Source organism: Callospermophilus lateralis, chromosome 10 (assembly GCF_048772815.1).
Source record: "Callospermophilus lateralis isolate mCalLat2 chromosome 10, mCalLat2.hap1, whole genome shotgun sequence".
Taxonomy (NCBI): Eukaryota; Metazoa; Chordata; class Mammalia; order Rodentia; family Sciuridae; genus Callospermophilus; species Callospermophilus lateralis.
The window spans coordinates 17,594,965-17,614,806 of record NC_135314.1 but is presented as its reverse complement, the minus strand read 5'-3'; the positions used below and the strand labels follow the sequence as shown (position 1 = coordinate 17,614,806).

At 36.0% G+C, this 19,842-nt stretch overlaps 1 protein-coding gene across 1 annotated transcript; it reads right to left on the bottom strand.

Moving 5' to 3' along the window:
* Positions 1-1,050: 1,050 nt before the first annotated feature.
* On the bottom strand, positions 1,051-19,611 carry Mrpl39 (mitochondrial ribosomal protein L39). The gene is made up of 10 exons (XM_076868114.1): positions 19,252-19,611; positions 18,261-18,467; positions 16,036-16,175; positions 13,760-13,859; positions 12,756-12,823; positions 11,190-11,302; positions 7,580-7,645; positions 6,653-6,806; positions 4,205-4,252; positions 1,051-1,274 (listed from the first exon to the last, which is right to left on the bottom strand). Exons 1-10 carry the CDS (start codon positions 19,460-19,462, stop codon positions 1,227-1,229), a joined length of 1,155 nt encoding a protein of 384 aa, XP_076724229.1. The 5' UTR covers positions 19,463-19,611; the 3' UTR covers positions 1,051-1,226.
* Between the last annotated feature and the right edge of the window lie 231 nt (positions 19,612-19,842).

Sequence of the window (19,842 nt, the reverse complement as noted above, 5' to 3'; positions counted from 1 at the left end):
CCAGAAGAGAAATGTCAAAAATTGAAAGGGCCTATCAAGTTACATGCAGAAAAATCAACTGAAGAGACCTACATGCAGATATGGAATCTCAGAAGTTTACAACACCAAAAATACTAAGGTCCTAAAATTGTCCTTTGCATGTTGGGAGTTCAAAGGTGCAGATTTTTTGTTTGTTTGTTTCACAAATATTAGATGGTAGAAAATAACTGAGTTGCTTTCAAAGTCCTGAATAAAAAATTATTCTTCAACCTAGAATTTTATGTCTAGTCAAACAGTGCATCAAATGTAAGAGCAAAACAAAGCCACTTTAGACATTCAAGGGCTTACTTGAGATGAATTATAACAAAATAAGAGTTAGTCAAGAAATGGAAGGCACAGACTCCAAAAGAAATAGTTCCCACCCAGAAAAAAAAAGGAAGCCTGTGAGAATCCCAGAAAACTTTTTCAGACTAGAACAGGAAGAAATTCATTGGCAAAAACTTTTAAAAGACTCATAATCAATATTTGTTCAAGGTGTGGGGAAACAGGCACTCTTAGACAATGCTGCCAGGAATTTCATTTGGTCAGCATCTGGTAGCATCTGTCAATAATTCTACTACCAGAAATCTATTCCTAAAAAATTGCTTATATGTTGGGCAGTGTACACTAGTACCTAAGAGCACATGAATGAAAGTGCCTGGATTCAAATTTCAGGTTTGTCAATTTCAAGTTCTATGATCTGTCAGTCTCCTCATTTATAAAACAGAAACATATTCTCAACCAGTTGTCATGAGAATTAAATAAAATGCTCCATGCGAAGGGCTTCTTAGCACAATACACAGTAAATTAGCTGTACACAGTAAATACTCAGTTAACATTCTCTATTTACAAACACCTCCCATTTTGCACAAGAATATTCGCTGCACCACTGTTTAAAACAGTTAAAACTGCAAACAATATAATCCTATTTGTTTTTTTAAAAAATTACAAGTGTATGTGTACATGTATGTTTATAAATGTAAGAAAAAAATATGCTGAAGTATAGCATCCAAGGAGTAGAAAAGGAGGAGATTGTTTCTGTGTGATATTTTTATTGGGAGCAATATAAATTGTTTTACCCTTTACAGAAAGGATAAGGTAAAGATGGATATCAATCTTAGGGAGAAAAACAGTTATCTCTCCCAAGCACATAAAAACATTATATTACAAACCTTTATTTTACTATACATATTTAATTTTAGAAGTTATTAGGTAGACACACTTTCCTCTGTTGGTTTAGTTTGATCTTCAGTTACCTGTAAAAACATGAATAGCTTTACTTCTCTAATAAAGACTTTCAATTTTACCCTTCACCCACCAGTTTAAATCATTCAAGCTCCTTCTTTCATAATACTTTGACTTTTTCCTTCAATAGTAATTATTATAAAAAGTTAAACAGGGGGCTGAGTATGTGTAGCTCAATGGTAGAGTGCTTGCTCAGCATGCCTGAACCCCAGTACAGCACGCACACACACACACACACACACACAAAGTCAAAGAGAGAAGAAACATTTGAAGACCAACTTATCAATATAATCTATAAATACAATCCATTCAAAACCAAACTCTGAGGCATGCTATATTTAGGCTTCTCAAATTTGTCATTTTATTTTTCATCGATAAAACAAAAACATTTGTAAAAGCAAAAAATACCAAAAGTGCTACATGAGGTGTTCTAAACCAATTTATTTTATTGTGAGGTATAATTCCCTTAAGAATAAAACATTGGAGGTTTTGTGCAACTAGATGTCTCTATGTCCATATTTCTATTCTGTCACTCAAACTCAAAAACAAACAGGGCCAAGTCTGAATTCCTCAACACCCCAATTCCTATATTATCTATCTCGGTGATAGGCTCTACTCAGCTCCCTAAACCAGCTCCCCTCTTACCTGCAGATTCCATCCACACTACTATTCATCTGACCCAAGAAACTTTCATGGTCATTCTCACTACTACGCCTGAACTTTAGAACCTCAACCTTTTCTATCCCCTGAGAGAACTCTTGGTTAAAGAGTTATAGCTATCTTCCACGCTACCCCCAGAATGAGCTTTTAAACTGGAATCGCTAAGCTGGTGTGGGACAACATACACTTATAATCCCACCTAAAATTACACTTGTAATCAGGAGGCCGAGGCGGAGTATCACAAATTCCAGGCCATCCTCAACAACTTTATAAACCCTGTCTCAAAAAAAAAAAAAAAAAAAAATGTTTAAAAAGGGCTGGGAATGTAACTTGGGGATAAAGCACCCCAAGGAGAAGGAGGAGGAGGAGGAAGAGGAGGAGGAGGAGGAAAGAAAATTGAAATAGCTCATCAGTAGGTCACTTCCCTATTCAAAATATATGAGTAACAATCCAGTTACTCATATATCATCTTCAGCAATAGGTTAGGGGGAAGTCAGGAATGCAAATTTCACACCAGGAAAACAAATCCCTCAAGTTCTATGTCCAACAAATTTCTTTGGACTTACTTATCCACCCAGTTACCTATGACCTGTACGTTCAAATTCATCTTCATTCTCCATTCCTCCATGCTTGTAGGCAAGTGGCTTCCTCTGAGATAAGCCTCAACCCATCTCACAGCAAATTATCTGCCTGGCCTACTTTCATGATCCTTTAAAACAATTAAGAGATACCAATTCCTAGGAACCTTCCTTAACCAAAGATCAGTTTGGGTCCTTCTCTGGGCCAAAAGCTCAAATGTATACTACTTTTAAGTGTGGTCATCTCACTAAAGTAACTTTCTTAAGGCAGCAGGTGTGTTCTGCTCATTTCTGAACCTGGCCTCAGTAAAAACCAATAAGTCTGTGTCAGATGAACCAAGGAATTTAACTTACTCCTTCCAGACAAGCAAGAGTGTGAATTAAATCGAAATAAATGTTTCAAAATCATCTATTGACTAACTTTACCAAATAATGTAGGTAAATGACTGCCCCTACTATTTTTCTGCATTTTCCCTTCTTTGAAAGTGTTCAGTTGTTATTGCTTCTTAAACTTTCAAACTTTTTCTTAGATATTCATTTTTTCTCTAGTTCTTAATCTAAAATTATTGTGACCAACCAAAAACACAAAATTAACACCAATTTAAATATACTTTTTTCTCATGAGAAAAAGAAAATTACTCAACTTTTACACAAGAATATTATGGCAAAGTCACTAAATAATAAATTCTAATTATAAATTCACTAATAAATACTGGGCTACTCAATGAATATTTCTTAGGTTGGGCTGGGAATATACCTCAGTGCTAGAGCATGAGGTCCTGCATTTGATCCTCAGCACCATTAAAAAAAAATTTTTTTTTGATAACCCCCATCCATGTGCTAATATTCAAATTTGGTCTTACTCAAACACAGCAAACCCTGAATGTGTAGACAGGCTGCACAGAAGTACAGGCAAAGAAAACAATATAAGAAGGCAAACAAGCAAGCAAGAAATTAAACTAATGAATAATTATTTTATTAAGAGATTACTCTAAGAATGTTTCTTGGAGAAGGTAACACTCAGGCAAGGATGGAAAAATGAGTAGGCAACTGGGAAATGGGAGTCCAGACAGAGATGACATTAAAAAATAAGCAAACTTAAAAATAAGTTTGATGTGTGCTGCTGAGTATGCTTGTGAGCTTTACTGGAGTGCTTGCAGAGGAAGGGGAAATTAAGGTAAGTAGGAAGGGCTCATGAGGCCACACAAGTAAAAGAGAAGAGTGTAGCCTATGAAATAGTGAATAGGGATAGTGGTGGCCAAGAAATATAATCACTCCTAGTTGTGAAACCTAAATGCTAATGACTGGATAAACTACAGGCACACAAAATATTCAAATCCAGGTTTTCAGGACATTTACACATTCAATGTCAACAGTCAAAGCAGCTTTAAGATATAGCTGACAAATTTATCTTTTAAGTATTCATTAAGTTTTAAAAAATTATCATGCCATCTAATTAACACTAATACAACTTTTAAGAACTACTACTATTATACAGTAATATTTTCATTTTTCTTCAAGTTCCACAGTATCATTTCCAAGTTATTAACAAAATCAAAAGAGGATTACCAAATTACAGCTTTATTCTTTCCAAAATACTACTGAGGTAAACAATCCCAATACTAATTTGGCTACTGAGACAACTTATCCCCTTTGGCTTTTGTTGCTTAACAAAAACTTCTTCATAGAAAGAAAACACTTACCATTTTCCGAGATCTTTCCAATAGCTTATCCCATATTGTAAAATGTGCCTGAAAAGAAATTATTTGCTGTGAATTAAATAAAGCAGGAAAGTTGAAATAAAAGGGACTGTGTCTTTATGTGGCTTTTAAAACAAACATATAAATAAAAAGCTAGGTGGTACTAATTTTACTAAGTGGTTATAAAAGTGAATCTGTGAGGAAATAAAGGTACTATAAAAAATACCTGCTTTGTTTGGAATTGAAGAAAAAAAGACTTAAGCACTGAATATGCCATTCTTCTCTTGTCCTTTATCATTTCCATCATAGAAAACATTTTTTCTAGTAAAGTAAAACTGTGTCCTACCTTCCCAAAGATTGCTGTTCTTTCCCTAAACAGCCAATTTCAACATGTTAGAGGCCATTCTTTAAATCCTAAGCAATCACAAGAAGATTAATAGGAACCACTTGTGACATCTTCACACTGAAAGGGCAGACCCAGAGTATTTAGCAAATTGCACTAAAAAATAAAAAAGCCGAAACCTAATGAATACAACAGTAAAATTATAGAACCAATTTTATTAATCCTTAACAATCTCATGTAATGGAGAATTATCAGAATGTATTACTGAAAATTGCAAAGTGCATATAAGCCCATCAATCTTATTAGGTCAACTGAAGGTGATACTTGGGCCATATAGGGGGCCAGTGGCTATGTCACAAAAAATGAGCTCAGAAAAAAACTATAATAAAAGTAAAATTACTGAATATCTACATGCAAACTCTTTTGGAGAAAGAGCAGAAGGGGAAATGATATCTTACTCAGGCAGAATGAACAGCTGGTGCAAGACTTTGGGATATAGTTGGTGAGAGAGAGAATGGTGTGAGATGAAGTCAGCAAGAAAGGCAAGAGCCAGATAATGCAGGACTTTGTGAAACAGGGAAAGGGTTGGGATTCGACCAAGAGAAATCATTGTAAAGTTTGGGCCAGAGGAATTACATAATCAATTCGTATATTAAAAAGATCATTCTGACTACCAAGCAGAGGATGCACTATGGAAGGCAAGAGTGAAAACAAGAAAATGGAATGAAGAGAAAGAGGGCATTGGGTTAGAGAGGCAGTAAGAGATATGATGTTCACAGTGGATAACTCAGAATCCATGTTTTAAAGTCAAGAATTGAAAGGATTTGCTAATGGATGAAATGGATCCATAACAATGAGGGAAAGAGAAAATCAAACATTTCTTGAAACAGCTAGGCAAATCATGGGACTATTTCTTGAAATGGGAAAGGCTAGGAAAGGAAGCATGTATACAGGAAAAAAATCAAACATGTAAAGCATGTATATTTCATTTAGATAAATGAAAAGACATACTAGGTTAAAAGATTGGAAAACAACATATTAAAGATGACAGTTCTCCCCAAACTGCTGTAAAGGTAAAGTGAAATTCCTACTAGAATCACAACAAGATTTTTGTCAACACAGAAAGAAGTATACTAAGCTGTGCAAAATGGCACATGCCTATAATCACAGCAGCTCAGGAGGCTGAGGCAGGAGGATCTCGAGTTCAAAGCCTTAGAAAAAGCAAGGTGCTAAGCAACTCAGTGAGACCCTGTATCTAAATAAAATACAAAACAGGACTGGGGATGTGGCTAAGTGGTTAAGGGTCCCTGAGTTTAATCCCGGTACAAAAAGAAAAAAAGGAAAAAAAATTGTTCTAAAATTTAACCAAAGGGAAAAGAACTAGAATAGTTAAAACAATTTCATAAAGACTAACAACATGGGAGAAATTATTCTATCTGATTTCATATCTATTTATGGCGATGGTAATCAAGACTGTGTGGTATTGGCTGAGATGGAAATGTGTGATCAATGAAACAGAACCAAGAATCAAAATATAGACCCACACGGATATGCCCAGCTAATTTTTACTATATCAATATCCATGCCCCTGGTTGTGATACTGTATTTTAGTTCTGAAAGATGTTACAATCGAAGAAACTGAGTAAAGGTACCTAAGACTTTTCTGCATTCCTTCTAATTGTTGCAATTATCTCAAAAATAATATTAAAAAAAAAGGAGGATTAGCAAGGGGTAGGGGAACTTGGGTCATAAATAGATCATTAAAATTTAGGGGAAGAGCATCTCAGTGTAAAGCCAAAGGTGTTCCAACATGCACATTCGAATATGCACTCCAATATTCCCTCAATGCACCTTCACTTCCTGCTAATTTAAAAAATTAAAAATACTACCTTAATTTGTTTTAATTTTTTCAATAATTATTCCTTTTGTGAATTTATTTTTACAACCTGGGCAAATTTGTTTTTAATCATAAACTTGAGTTTACAAAATATTAATGGTATAACACTTCAGGAAAATTAAGATTCATGTCCTTCAAAGTGGTATAAAAACCAAGTCTAGAATCAACCTATTCCCAAAATGGAACACCTGAAAATTTAAGTTTTACTTACTCTTAAATGAACGGGTAAAGACAGACCCTGGAATCTTCTTACAAGACTTGGCTCAGTGGGTTGAAGATTGTGAACTGCTGACACTTCATACTGGAAGCAAATACTTGTTCTTGAAATAAGAGGGCCCTCGCTCACATCAATGAAATCACCAATTCTGATTTGATTTGAAAAGTAAAAAAGCAAAACTCAACACCAAATCATTTACAATAGTTTGAAAAAGAATCCACTCATTCTACTTGCTATTACATGCCAGCTCAGAGACTAAACTCTGAGAATTAAATCAAGTGAAACCTTCTCTTAATTAGCATTCATCTAAATTTAAAGATCTTTAAGAGTCATGGAACATGTCATGTTAACAAGTGCTTCCAACTAAACCATCAGTCCAAATCTGACAGCCTACAACCTTACAATAACCTATTGTAACAGTGTTTAGAATTCAGTATATAAGACAGGTTGTTTCCACAAAGAGCAGTTTCTAGAGGAAAATATATTCCATCCAAGTCAAGAAAACATGGGGCTGAGAAAACAGAACCAAGTCACAAAGTCATTTTTGCATAATGCATTGCTCTGGGAATTGTTCCTCATGCAAAAAACTCAATATAGGAGACAGGTGCAGTGGCACACTCCTGATTCAAGCAGCTCAGGAGGCTGAGGCAGGAGGATTGCAGGTTCAAAGCCAGCCTCAGCAACTTAGGAAGATCCTAAGCAATTTAGAAGACCCTATCTCTAAATAAAATATAAAAAGGGCTGGAGATGTGGCTCAGTGATTAAGCATCCCCAGGTTCAATCCTCAGTACAAAAAAAAAAAAGTCAACATAAGCAAAACCTGATACAAATTCACTATTCTGTCACACACTTTATTCAGGTAACAAGAAAGCTAAGCTTTACTCTAAAGTAGCACAGCAGTCAATTCGGACTTTTACTTACCTATGTAGCTTTACAATTCTTTCAGGGTTCTGAGATGCCTTCTCTTCTATAAAATCTATTTTGTACCTGAAAAGCAGCACAGAAAAAAAAATTTTTTTCTAAGTATACAAAAAAGTGTTTAAAGACAAGTCTATATCTCTTCCCCTTCCACCATGGTTTTCACTTAGAGCCTCTTGTTCTATACATACCTTTAATCTGGGACTGGTCCCACCAACTCCACCAAACTCCCCTCACCAAAGTCACAGGTACCTGCTTAGTACAAAACTAATGGACACTTTTCAGTCCTCATCTTCTTAACACCACTGCTCACCTCCACTTCTCACAGTTTTCTTTCCACGTGCCTCAGTGATCTTCCCTCCTTCTTGCTATTTTACCTCTCTGCCAGTCTTTCTCTACCTTGTAAGGATTGTATCCTAGACCCTCTTTTCCCTCTAACCATCCTCCTTGATTTACTAGGCTAGCTCCTTGATTTACAAGGTTTAGCTATCACTTATGCAATTTTATCTTCCAGTTATACTTAAATCCACTTCCCCAAGCTGTATATCTAAGATCCTTCTAGACAGCCACTAGGATGCATCACAAACACTCTAAGTCCTCAAATTTTCAAAGTCAACAAATCATATCCCTCTTTTTTCACCCAAACTTATTCTTCTTATCTTAGTATTAAAACTACAAGCCACCCATATGTCCAAGTGAAAAACCTGTGCGCTTTCCTTGATTCCTCCTTCTCACACCATACCTACATCAAATTCACAACCAAGTCCTGTCAAATCTACTGCCTAAGTGTCTCTCAGATCTACCAAATTCTGTCAGCATCATGAAAGCACATACAGAACTGCATAGTCCAGGTTCAAATCAAAACATTACTACTTACTATTAAGAGCTTTTTTTATCCCACATTAAGTGTGCATATACACGTGAGTACCTATGTACAGGCATGATGAAGTGGCATAGTTGGGAAGCACTAATTTATGCAAAAATATCCAGTGACTGCCATCCCCCTTCAGCCAAAGCTCCTCATGAATTAGAGGGCACTGATTCCCTTGAATACTTGTCCTCCTGACCCACCTCCAAGAGATGCTCTTGTGCCCTGTGAGCCAAAGTTACTAAAGGTCCCCACCTTTCACTCTGAAGCAGAAAGGCCCAATCTCTAATTCACCTACCATAGTACAATGCTCTTCTTTCCTCTCAAACTCATCCCCAAACCATCCCCTTTCTTCTGCCACTCACTGATCTAAGTTCCCAGGGTCTAAGAACTTAGGTGAGGGGGACAGGGAAATCTCAACCATACACAAAAGAGAAGTCAATAAAGTATACTGTCTAGTAGCATAGCTATGGGACACTTAATCCTAATTAAAATATGCCTTAAATGTAAAATACACAACAGATCCTACAGATTTAGCATGAAAAGAATATAAAATATTATTACTAGTGCTTAATATTGATCATAAGTTGAAATAATATCTTAGACATATTGGTTAAAATAAATTTATTATCAAAAGTATACCTTTTCTTTTACCTTACTTTAAAATGTAGCTACCACAATATTCACCATTACATATAGAGCTCATATTATATTTCTATTGGACAGCATATGCCTAGTCTTTTGTCAGAATGTGGCTCAATGAGTTTTGATAATCCAAGATTTTCTTACAGAATCAATGCTATTATCTCAGTACTATCTACTCCAAATAGTATATTACCACTGGTTTTATAAGTACACTGGTTCCAACATATAATAAAAATGCTTCAGAAGATCCTAGAGTGCAATGAGTAAGTTTTATTTTGTTTGCAATTCTTCTCCAAACTCAGCTGAACACAGCACATGCTCTTCAGCATATCAATTACTGTCTTATGTAAGACTATGAGGTATTTTGCTTAGAGAAATGCCAAGTTCTCCTTAAAAATAAAGAAATAACTTTAGTAACAATTTACCTAAAAGCTTTTCTCCATAACCCAGATGAGCCTATATGCTTAGTACTGTGAATCCAAATGAAAGAAAAGGCAAAAACAAATTTGTTAGGGGAGAATGTTGTTAACTTGCAACAACTAAGTATTTAGACCACACACATCCTCCCCAACTCACAAACTATAAAACTTGTAATTTACCTATAATTAAGATATTAATCTACATTAATAATATTTATTAAAGATGAACCTACAAAGAAATTTTAATAAACAATTTATTCAAATTATATGTGGAACCAACATAGATGCCCCTCAGTAGATAAATGGATAAGGAAAATGTGGTATATATACACAATGAAATATTACTCAGCAATAAAAGAGAATGAAATCATGGCATTTGCAAGTAAATGGATGGAGTTGGAGAATATGATACTACACGAAGTTAGCCAATCCCAGAAAACCAAATGTCGAATGTTTTCTCTGATATAAGGAGGCTGATTCATAGTGGGGTTGAAAGGGTGAAAATGGGAGGATTAGATGAACTCTAGATAGAGCAAAGGGGTGGAAGGGGAAGGGCCGGGGTATGGGGATAAAAAAGATGGTGGAATGAGATGGATATCACTACTACTAAGTACACGTATGAAGACATGAATGGTGTGAATATAATTTATATACAACCAGAGATATGAAAAAAATGTGCTCTATATGTGTAATATGAATTGTAATGCATTCTGCTATCATACATATATAACAAATTGGAATTTTAAAAAAGAAAGAAAAAGTGGCCCCATAGCCACAACTAGGTTTTCCTTAAAAAAAAAAAAAGTATAAGTTGAGGAGATTTATAAACCAAGTCAAGAATACATTTTGGGGTCTGAGGATGTGGCTCAGCAGTAGAACATGTGACTAGCATGTGCCAGCCTCTGAGTTCAATCTCCAAAACTGGGGCAAATATACATATTTATGATAAATTATCCCTGTGAGAATTTGTGATTCAGTTTCTGTAGACCTAAAGAAATTCTTATCCATAAATTTTAACAATCTGCATGTATATATTTTGGCTTAAGACTATATCCCCTGTTATTTATTTTGTGGCACAGATTTCCCTTTCTAACTAGTTCTAAATATTAAAATTTAGTTTTATGTTCTTACAACTAGGAGAAGGTGAACAAGAAGTTTTCTGAGTAGGAAATAAAAATTGAGAAGCCTAGCAGAATCAAAAATGTTGACAAAGAAAATCCACCAAATGGATAATTCACATAAAGATGACTAAGACCTGAGTGTAAACATTTTACTTCAGCTGTTAGTGCCTTCCACTGCTTAAATGTTTAATTTTATCCTTTTTCACTCAGAGTGGAAGGACGTAAGTGAAAGACCAAGTGTACAAAATAATATAGTTTCTTAACATCTGTTATCACTTTAAACTGGAAAGAAAAAAGGCAAACATTTTACTGTTAAGACAAAGATGGCCTAAAAAAAAACAGAAAAGTAAAACAAAGTGAGAAAAATATTAAAGGGGCTGAGGAACATTTTTCTCAGTTCAACAAGCAATCAGATGAACAAAAGACAAAAGGCTGGGGCAGAAAAAGAGATCTAACAATAGTGAATAAAATTATGTCACGTACATCAAATAGAGTTTTCATCATTACATATAATTCTGGAGGTTGACCTTGCTTTAAATGATACCAATATTAACACTTACTTGTTGTGTTGAAACATTTCTAATGCCACTTTTGCATCAACGTCCAGAGTGTCAAATGGAAGATCTTTATAAATTAAAGCATGAGCATCTTTTGTGAAAGAACGTAAGTTCTCCTTAAAAATAAAGAATTAACTTTAGTAACAATTTACCTAAACCCAGATGAGCCTACATGCTTAGTACTATGAATCCAAATGAAAGAAGAAAAAGCAAAAGCAAATTTGTTAGGAGAGAATGTTATTAACTTGCAATAATTGAATATTTAGACCACACACATCCTCCCCAACTCATAAACTATAAAACTTGTAATTTACCTATAATTAAGATATTAATCTGCATTAATAATATTTATTAAAGATGAACCTACAAAGAAACTTTAATAAACAATTTATCCAAATTATATAGCCTTATGTTTATTAAAGCCATAATAATAAGTAGAAATGCTAATAAACAGTAAGACATAAAAATGTGTTTACACTCATAAATAAATTAAGCTTATTAAATGCATGGGAAAAATATTATTGTTTTCATAACTCAAAAAGTTCCACTAGAAATGCAGTGTCATCACTGACCCTGTATAAAATACTGTATATGTTCAAAATTATAAGTTTCCATTTAATAAAGTTAACAATTTTATATAATTAAAATGATTAATATAGATTAAAATGAGATTTTTAATAAAAATTTATAATTGAGCTTTCAATCATTTTATATAACATTACTAATACAGAGAAGATCAAGCATGACTACATGAATAATTTTTATAATAAAATTCTTTCCATAAAAAACTTTTTTTTTAATATTTATTCTTAAGTTTTAGGTGGACACAATATCTTTATTTTACATTTATGTGGTGCTAAGGATTGAACCCAGTGCCTTGTGCATGCTAGGCGCGAGCACTCCACCACTGAGCCACAACCACAGTCCCTCCATAAGAAATTTTCTATCAGTTGTTTTCCATGAAATGATTCATTCTTACAGGGATAACTCATACCATAAAAAATCTATAGTTATGGTTTAATATAACCATTTCTTCGGTCTATCTTGCCCCTACTTTCTCTAAGTCATCCACAGAACACTATATAAAAAGAGAGGCAAAAAGTTTCATGAGTTTCTATGTTAAAGTGAGAATTTATTCTTATATTTGGACACATATGTAAAGGAAGAAACTACCCTGACAAGAGCCCAGAGATCACTAAGGAACTTTACAATTTCTATCTACACTCTCTCTTCCTTCTCCCTTTCTCCTATTCTTCCTTCCTGTTTTTCTCTTCTCAATACTATATAATATGGGCAGGAGTTGAAAAGAAGTAACTTAGCCTTGGTAGGTACTTCAAGAAAAAAAAAAAATCAAGGAGGACATAAAGCTTCAAGACACCTGACTATGCTGCTGAGAATACCCTCATCCACATCTCTATCTGAAATGCACTGAAAAAAGCAATGATTGATTAATGGACTGACTCTCTGAAGTGTCTTCAATATGCAGTACCATTCAACAATTATAACAGGAATCATTTTAACAGAAAAAGGTCTGGACTCTAAAATAAAGACTCCAAAAAGTAGACTTACTTTTGTTGGCATCCACTCATCTAGTCTCTTATCCAAAACTACATCATAGCAGAATGCACCAGCAATTACTATAAATCCAACCAAAATAAAAAGCAAAGTAAAATCTGTTAGGGCAGAATGTTAATAATTTGCAACAACTGAATATATAGAACATACAATGAAAATTAGCAATCTCTTCTAAATCTATAAATTATAAAACCTTTTGCCATTATTCCAGCTGTTTATCAGAATTCTATTTAAGTTTCCCAACCTCAATATAAACTGATCTTGTGTTAACCCCAATCACCAACATTTTTTAGACATTCAAGTTTTCCTCACAAATACTATCACTACAGGGATCTCAAAAAGATACTAGATATAAAAATTCTAAAAGAACAAGATATTATATCCTCAGAATAATTAAATGTCAAGTTTCTTTTACAACATTTCCCACATAATCTTCAATTTTTTGTTTTTTGTTATTGTTGTTCTTAGAATTATTTCTTGAGCTTCTTTCAATATGTTTGGTGTGTATGTTTTTTAAAAATACACACATATCACAATCCCACTATACATAATGATGAGAAATCCGAGCTTTAGCAAAATTACAGTATATGTACCCTTACACCTCATCAAAGTGGCGTCCCTCTCCAAAGTCACAGTCATTTCTGATGAAATGGTAGCACAGCTCTTTTCAGCAGTCTACTGAATACTCCTATTTCCTCCTCCTCCAGAATTTAATTTAGACATAAAGGCTTAAAATGGTAAAATATCTTGACAGTATAATTTCATGAAATTCCTATTCAAGAGAAACATCTTCCTCTAATTTTCTTATGTTAAGTACTGATCTCCAATGATTACTTCATATTTTGTAACAGGATAGATTTTTGCTACCTACAAGAACTGAAACGTGTATATGATGGTAACTTACATAAAATTAGAATTATCTGTACATAATCAAAAATAGGTACAAAATTTTTAAAGATTACAAAAAACATATAAGTATATTTATATGTGTACATTACCAGGAACTTCTGGAGCTCTGACCAAACTGACCACATACTCATCTTTGAATGCCCTCTCTATTACACAGCCCATCATCATGGCACAAGAACGCCAATAAGCCTAGAAAAAGAAAAATACACACAAACATAATATATATTCAGAGTCACTGAAGTTTCTACAATATTAAAATTTAAGTCACTTTTTAACTTAGGAAATATTTCTCCAATTCCTCCACTCTCATAATGTAGCAATAGTTACCATCAAGCCATGACATTAGCTCTACCTAGGAAAACCCAGCAGAAAACAATGCACCAATTTCAAGTTGTTAGCAATGTTTCTGTGAAGGATATCAGACAAACTCAAGAGGCTGAGGCAAGAAGATCATAAGTTTGAGGTTAGCCTGGGCAACTTTAGCAAAATCCTTCCTTAAATTAAAAAATAAACAGGGCTGGGGACATAACTCAGTGGCAGAGTGCCCGAATTCAATACTCAGTACCAAAAAAAAAAAAAAAAAATCAAATGCTGTACTAGTTACCAGCCAATAGGTTTAATATCTGACACTATTTTTACCACAGAATAAAGTTCAATTCTTAACTATGCTAAAGTAAAATAAATATATTAATATATAACTGGTGATACCATTATAAACGTGGTGAGAAAAACTCAACTTTTGATAATTATTTAGGACTTTAACCTAACTAACATCATGTAATACATCACTCAAGTTACTCGTATTTAGGGTGAACAGCTTCACCACAAACTGGGTTTTCATTTTACCAGGACATTGGGATACATGGATATGCCTGATACAGTATCCATACAATGGCCATATCTGAATAAAAGAAGAAACAAACATCCTGCACCATACCTAACCATCTTATTCCCCATACCACCACTACTTTTATAAAGCACGCAACTTCTATAAGCTCTTCTCTACTTTTGAGGACCACAAGAGTGAGGTCACTTGGTTGTGTTGACAGAGACTGCTATAGCCCCAGCCCTCGCTGTATGTTCTATACTATCACATTACACTAAAAATAAGTAACAAACCCAAACACTAAAGGTAAGTTGCAAAATGTACTTCATTTATCCTACTTCAGTGATTTAAACGTCAGTTGAACTTCAGTGAGAACGTCTAGGTTCAAATCCTGGCTCTACCACTTCCTAGACTAGTAACCTTGGTCATGCTGTGGAACATCTCTTCGTCAGTTTATTCATCAGGAAAATGGTGAGAGCAGCATTGAGTCTAGAGAGTTTTTATAAAGATTTAATAAGTTAATACCTGTAAATCACCTAGAACAGTGCCTGACACATAATACTCAATGCTATTACTATTATCATTTCTATCACTTTCTTGTTTAAATGTTTAAACAAATATTTATGGACACCTACTATATGCAGTCAAGGACTAAATCCAATAAGAAAACAGTCCCTATCTTCACAAGGTCAAGAATCTAATGCCTTCATCAATTTGTAAGACAAAATTAAAATACTGGTTTCAGAAACAATAGCCAAATGTTGCCAGATTCTAAAGAATTTTGACAAGTAAAACCCTAGCAGAGTCCACAGGGCAGATGGCATTTTAATGCAGCCATAAAACATAAACAGAATCTTAATAAGGAAAATAAAATGCTCAGCATTGAAGAAAGATCATCAACAAAAGGAAGGAGGACAACACAGCTTAAACTATTAGTGACCAAGTACTCTAGTATGGCCAGAGCAAAGATAAAGTGAAAAGATGCAGTGAGAGATAAAGCTGGAAAGGTAGGCTGGGGGCAGATTACACAGGACCTGGAAAGTTAAATGCAAAATATCAGGTAGGCATTTCTTTAGGGGTAAGTGATATGACCCTTAGTCAAGTCACTTAATAATAAAACTCTAAAAGCAGATGGTGAAAGAAGACATTTAATTCCTAAAAACAAAATGGAAAAGAGTGAAGAATTTATTGAAATCATCTTGAAAAGATGATCCAAGGCTGAATTCAAGCAGGAGTAGTGGGAATCACCAGCAACATAGAGTATTTACCAATGAACATAAGCTGAATTAGGTTATGAATGTAAGACATGTCATATAGTTGTCTCAACACAAAATACAAAAAAATAAATGCTGCAGATACTTTTTGAACTATTGAAATACCTAATATAACAAGTAAAATACCCATTAACTAATACAGTATAACATATTGTAACATATATTACAATATAACATAAATATTGGGCATATTCCTACTTTTTATATTCCACAAAAATTTGACAAAAGGAAAAAATGGGAGGGGGGAACGTAGAGACAGAAATACCTTATTTACTTCTCTTGGATCACGATCTTTGAAAGTAAGAAATTTAATTTCACAGGACTTGGTCAAAGGCTTATACATTTCCCAAGGCTGTCCGTCCACAAGAGCCAGAATGGACTTCCTGCAGTACCACTCACTCAAATCTAGGAATTTAAAACTGATTGATGATCTAAATCTAACAAAATCCAAGTGAAAAGTTACAGATATAAGGGCTACATTAGGAAATAAAACAATGGAAAAGCAAAATTCTGTGGTTTTTTTTTTTGCATAAGTATTACATATTATATTCATAACTGATTAAAAAGTACTCTATACACTTCAGATAGTGTTCATTATTAATGAAATCATCCAAACCATTTTTAAAAATCATTAAAGCTAAGTCTAGTTTGAAATTAACATGTCAATTATTAATAAAAAAATCTTATAAGGGCTACATTTAAATATTCAGCAAGCAACAGCATGGATATACTTAAGATAAATGCACACACAACTTAGAAGAAGAGGGAAAATATGTTAATATACACCCATATAAATCTCCTCTAGATTGTTTTTAGATTTTGTCCCCAAACCACCTTTTATTTCTATAACATGGACTGCTAAGTTAAATACTGTGGTTACCATTTTTTAATTATGAATACAAATTCACATATGAACCAGTAAGCTCAGGCTTACTCTTTGACCCTAGATTACAACTGATCGAATGTTTTAAGAATATAGATACTCACAAAAATGGTCAAACTATGAGGCCCAAATTATTAGTCACTATATTAAGTTCCATAAAAGCAAGATCATGTCTATCATTCATCAACATACTCAGCACTAGTCCTAGAATATAAGAGTTGCTAAATAAATGTTTATTGAATGACAAGTTTTAGAGGTCATGTTGAGGGTGGCTCAGAGACTTCATCTCTACACAGGATACATATAAAAGTCCATAAGGGCATTATTCTCCTAATACCCATAATAGATATAACAGAGGTCCAAGAAATACTTAACATAGTATTATTTATGATAATAATTAGCATAAGTACTAATTCAAGTGTATCGGGGAGAGTTGGGGGAATGCTAAAATTAATTACTTAAATGGAATCATTGCTGAGTTTTCCAAAAGTTTAAACAATGCAGCTGGTCATACCCGTGTATATCTATTTGGGGAGCTAAATTTAAATACTAGCATTTTCTGGGCATGGTGGTGCACGCCTGTAATCCCAGCAATTGGGGAGGCTGAGGCAGGAGGATCGTCAGTTCAAAGCCAGCCCCAGCAACTTAGTGAGGATCTAAGCAATTCAGCAAGACACCATCTCTAAATATAATATTAAAAAGATCTGGGCATGTTGCTCAGTGGTTAGGCACACCTGGGTTCAATCCCTGATACCAAAAAGAAAATATAATTTCTATCAAAACTCTATCCAAACGTTTTGATTCATCAAAAGAACACTTATAGGCTTTTTCCCCTTATTTCCACACCAAACCATACATGGGACCCAATTATCTCTGTTAAGATTTAAACAAGGTACTAGGGTTGTGGCTCAGTGGTAGAGCATGTGCCTTGCATGTGTGAGACACTGGGTTCAATCCTCAGCACCACATAAAAATAAATAAAGATATTGTGTCCATCTACAATTTAAAAAATATTTTAAAAAAAAAAAGATTTGAACAAAAATATTTTTACTCCCATCACATTCAACCCATGCACACTTCCAATTATATTTACTACATGTACACATAAATGCAAACAAAAACACAGCACACAAACAGGCATGTGGCAAGCAGATAAAAAAAAAAAAATGTTAGGCTTGAAGAACTTAGAAAGGAAAAGATGGCAAACAAAGCTGGACATCTGAGGTCATGGCAGTTCCTTTATCCCAAAATCCTTCAATAAGGCATGCATGATGACTATTCCTACCACAATCAAAAAAGACAAGCCCACCAGTGACAATGCATTCAGGTCTGGACTTCTTTTGCCAGGAAAAAAAAAAAAAAACAGTATCCTAAACACAGCCAGATTCAAGCAAGCTACAGGACAACTGTGTACTACAGCACCAACCTTGAAATACACATAGCAGCCTCCAGAGCTAAAGGGACAGTGAACAGACAATAAGGTGCCAGGTAAAGGAGAACTTCTAAGAAGCTGGGGAAGCAATTACAACAAGTTGTCTCCTCTGCACCAGTTCTTCAGCAGGGCTCATATAAAATGGTCAGGACTGTATCCTGATTCTGTTACTTACGCATGGCACAACTGTAAGGAGTTGAAATGTTTTTATTCATCACAAAAACTGTGCCGGAATCAGTTTTTCCAACATGTTTAACTTCAATCTTCTCAGTTCGGGGAGTCAGTGATAACTGTCTCTTTTTCTCTTTATTAAAGAGGTCATTCCGCATTTCTGTCAGCTCGGTAGGTGACAGTTGAACTGCAGGTGATGTTGCTATAAATCCTAAGGAGAAATGAAACATGAAGACTTTTAAAAAAATTGGGTAACTTACTGCTAATACCCGACCCCACTCCATTCCTGCATCACCATCCTCCTGTAATACAGAGGCAACAGAACTTTGAAAGCCATTCGCCAAAGCTGCTCCCAGAAGTAAACTTAAACCACTTTCTAATATTAAAAATTAAAACTGAAGGAGACAAAAACGCAGCTAGCCTAGAGCTGCACCTCTACTTCAGCTCTGTTCTTTCACATCAGATCCCTGTTTCCCACCAACTTCCTCTGTAGTATTCCAATTGCGCTTCACCATATAGAGCAAAACCCAAGCACCACGCAGCGTTAAAACACCACCACTCGTCGGGAGAGTGAGCCAAGTTGCCCAAGACCTGGAAGGGCCTGGGGAGGACAAGAAGGCTCAGGAGACTGCAAGTCCCATACCCAAACCATCAACAGTCTAGGGCAAGAAATGCTGCATTTATCTTTCAAATCCTAAACCAGAGATTTGGCACCATAGGTACAGAGAGAGAATCGCACGTTTAGAGCAGATAGATGCTGGCTCCTTCCTGAAGGCATCAGAAGCATCAGTGGCTCCACCTTTGGCTGGGTCCTAGCTCCTCCGGGACCCCTCGCGTCCCCAGATTTGTCTTCCCAGGCTGGGGCGAGGGCGGGGGGCAGAAGACCCTCCTCCTTCCCCAGCTCTTCCGACCTCCTACCACCCCCTTCAGGCCCAATCTGAGCAGACACCTCTCTCAACGCTTTGCTCCCCTTCCCCACGGCCTTGGAAACTCACTCCAACCAGTCTGGCCGCCTGAGGCGGCTCTCCAAAGCCGCAGTCCCCGGACGGTAGCGGCCATCGCTTCCACAGCGGGTACGGGAACCGGGGCGCGCAGGTCCGCCTCCGGCCTCCTCCCGCGGAAACTGGGAATGCGCGTTGAGGTTCCGTAAGACAGTTCGGTTCCGGGGCCGGCGCTCTGGCGGCGCACCGCCACGTGGGGGCGCATTCGCGCCTCACCAGAATTAGTCACCAGACGGTCGGCAGGGGCGTTCCTGCGGCGTGGCCTGAGCCGAGGCGCTCCGCCCGCCCGCTGTGGGTCCGCCGCGTCCTGGGATCTGCGGGGAACTGGTGTCACCTTCAGGGGGTCAGAGTCCCCATCGCCCTATTGCCTTGTGAGCGTTCGGGCTGCACTGCCTGGGCGAAACCCGGGCGTCCCGCAAAGACTTTCTAGGGAGGAAAATTGAGGAAAGGCTGATCCTGGGGACTCCGGGTCTGTGGTCACCGCGCTGGGCACGGAGACGACGTCGTCCGGCCCGAGGCTTGACTCGGTTTTGCAGGGGTGGCTCCTCAGGTTGGCTGGGCTGCGTCTCCTTTCGACCAGCCCTG

Bases quoted from the DNA above. Each gene is read 5' to 3' on its own strand.
- Mrpl39 (XM_076868114.1), bottom strand. From the start codon at position 19,462: ATGCGCCCCCACGTGGCGGTGCGCCGCCAGAGCGCCGGCCCCGGAACC. The intron at 18,468-19,251 runs GTGAGTTTCCAA...ATTTCTCCTTAG, and splicing joins AGGCGGCCAGACTGGTTGGA to GATTTATAGCAACATCACCT. The intron at 4,253-6,652 runs GTAAGTAAAACT...ATTTCTTTTCAG, and splicing joins CTTTACCCGTTCATTTAAGA to GCACATTTTACAATATGGGA.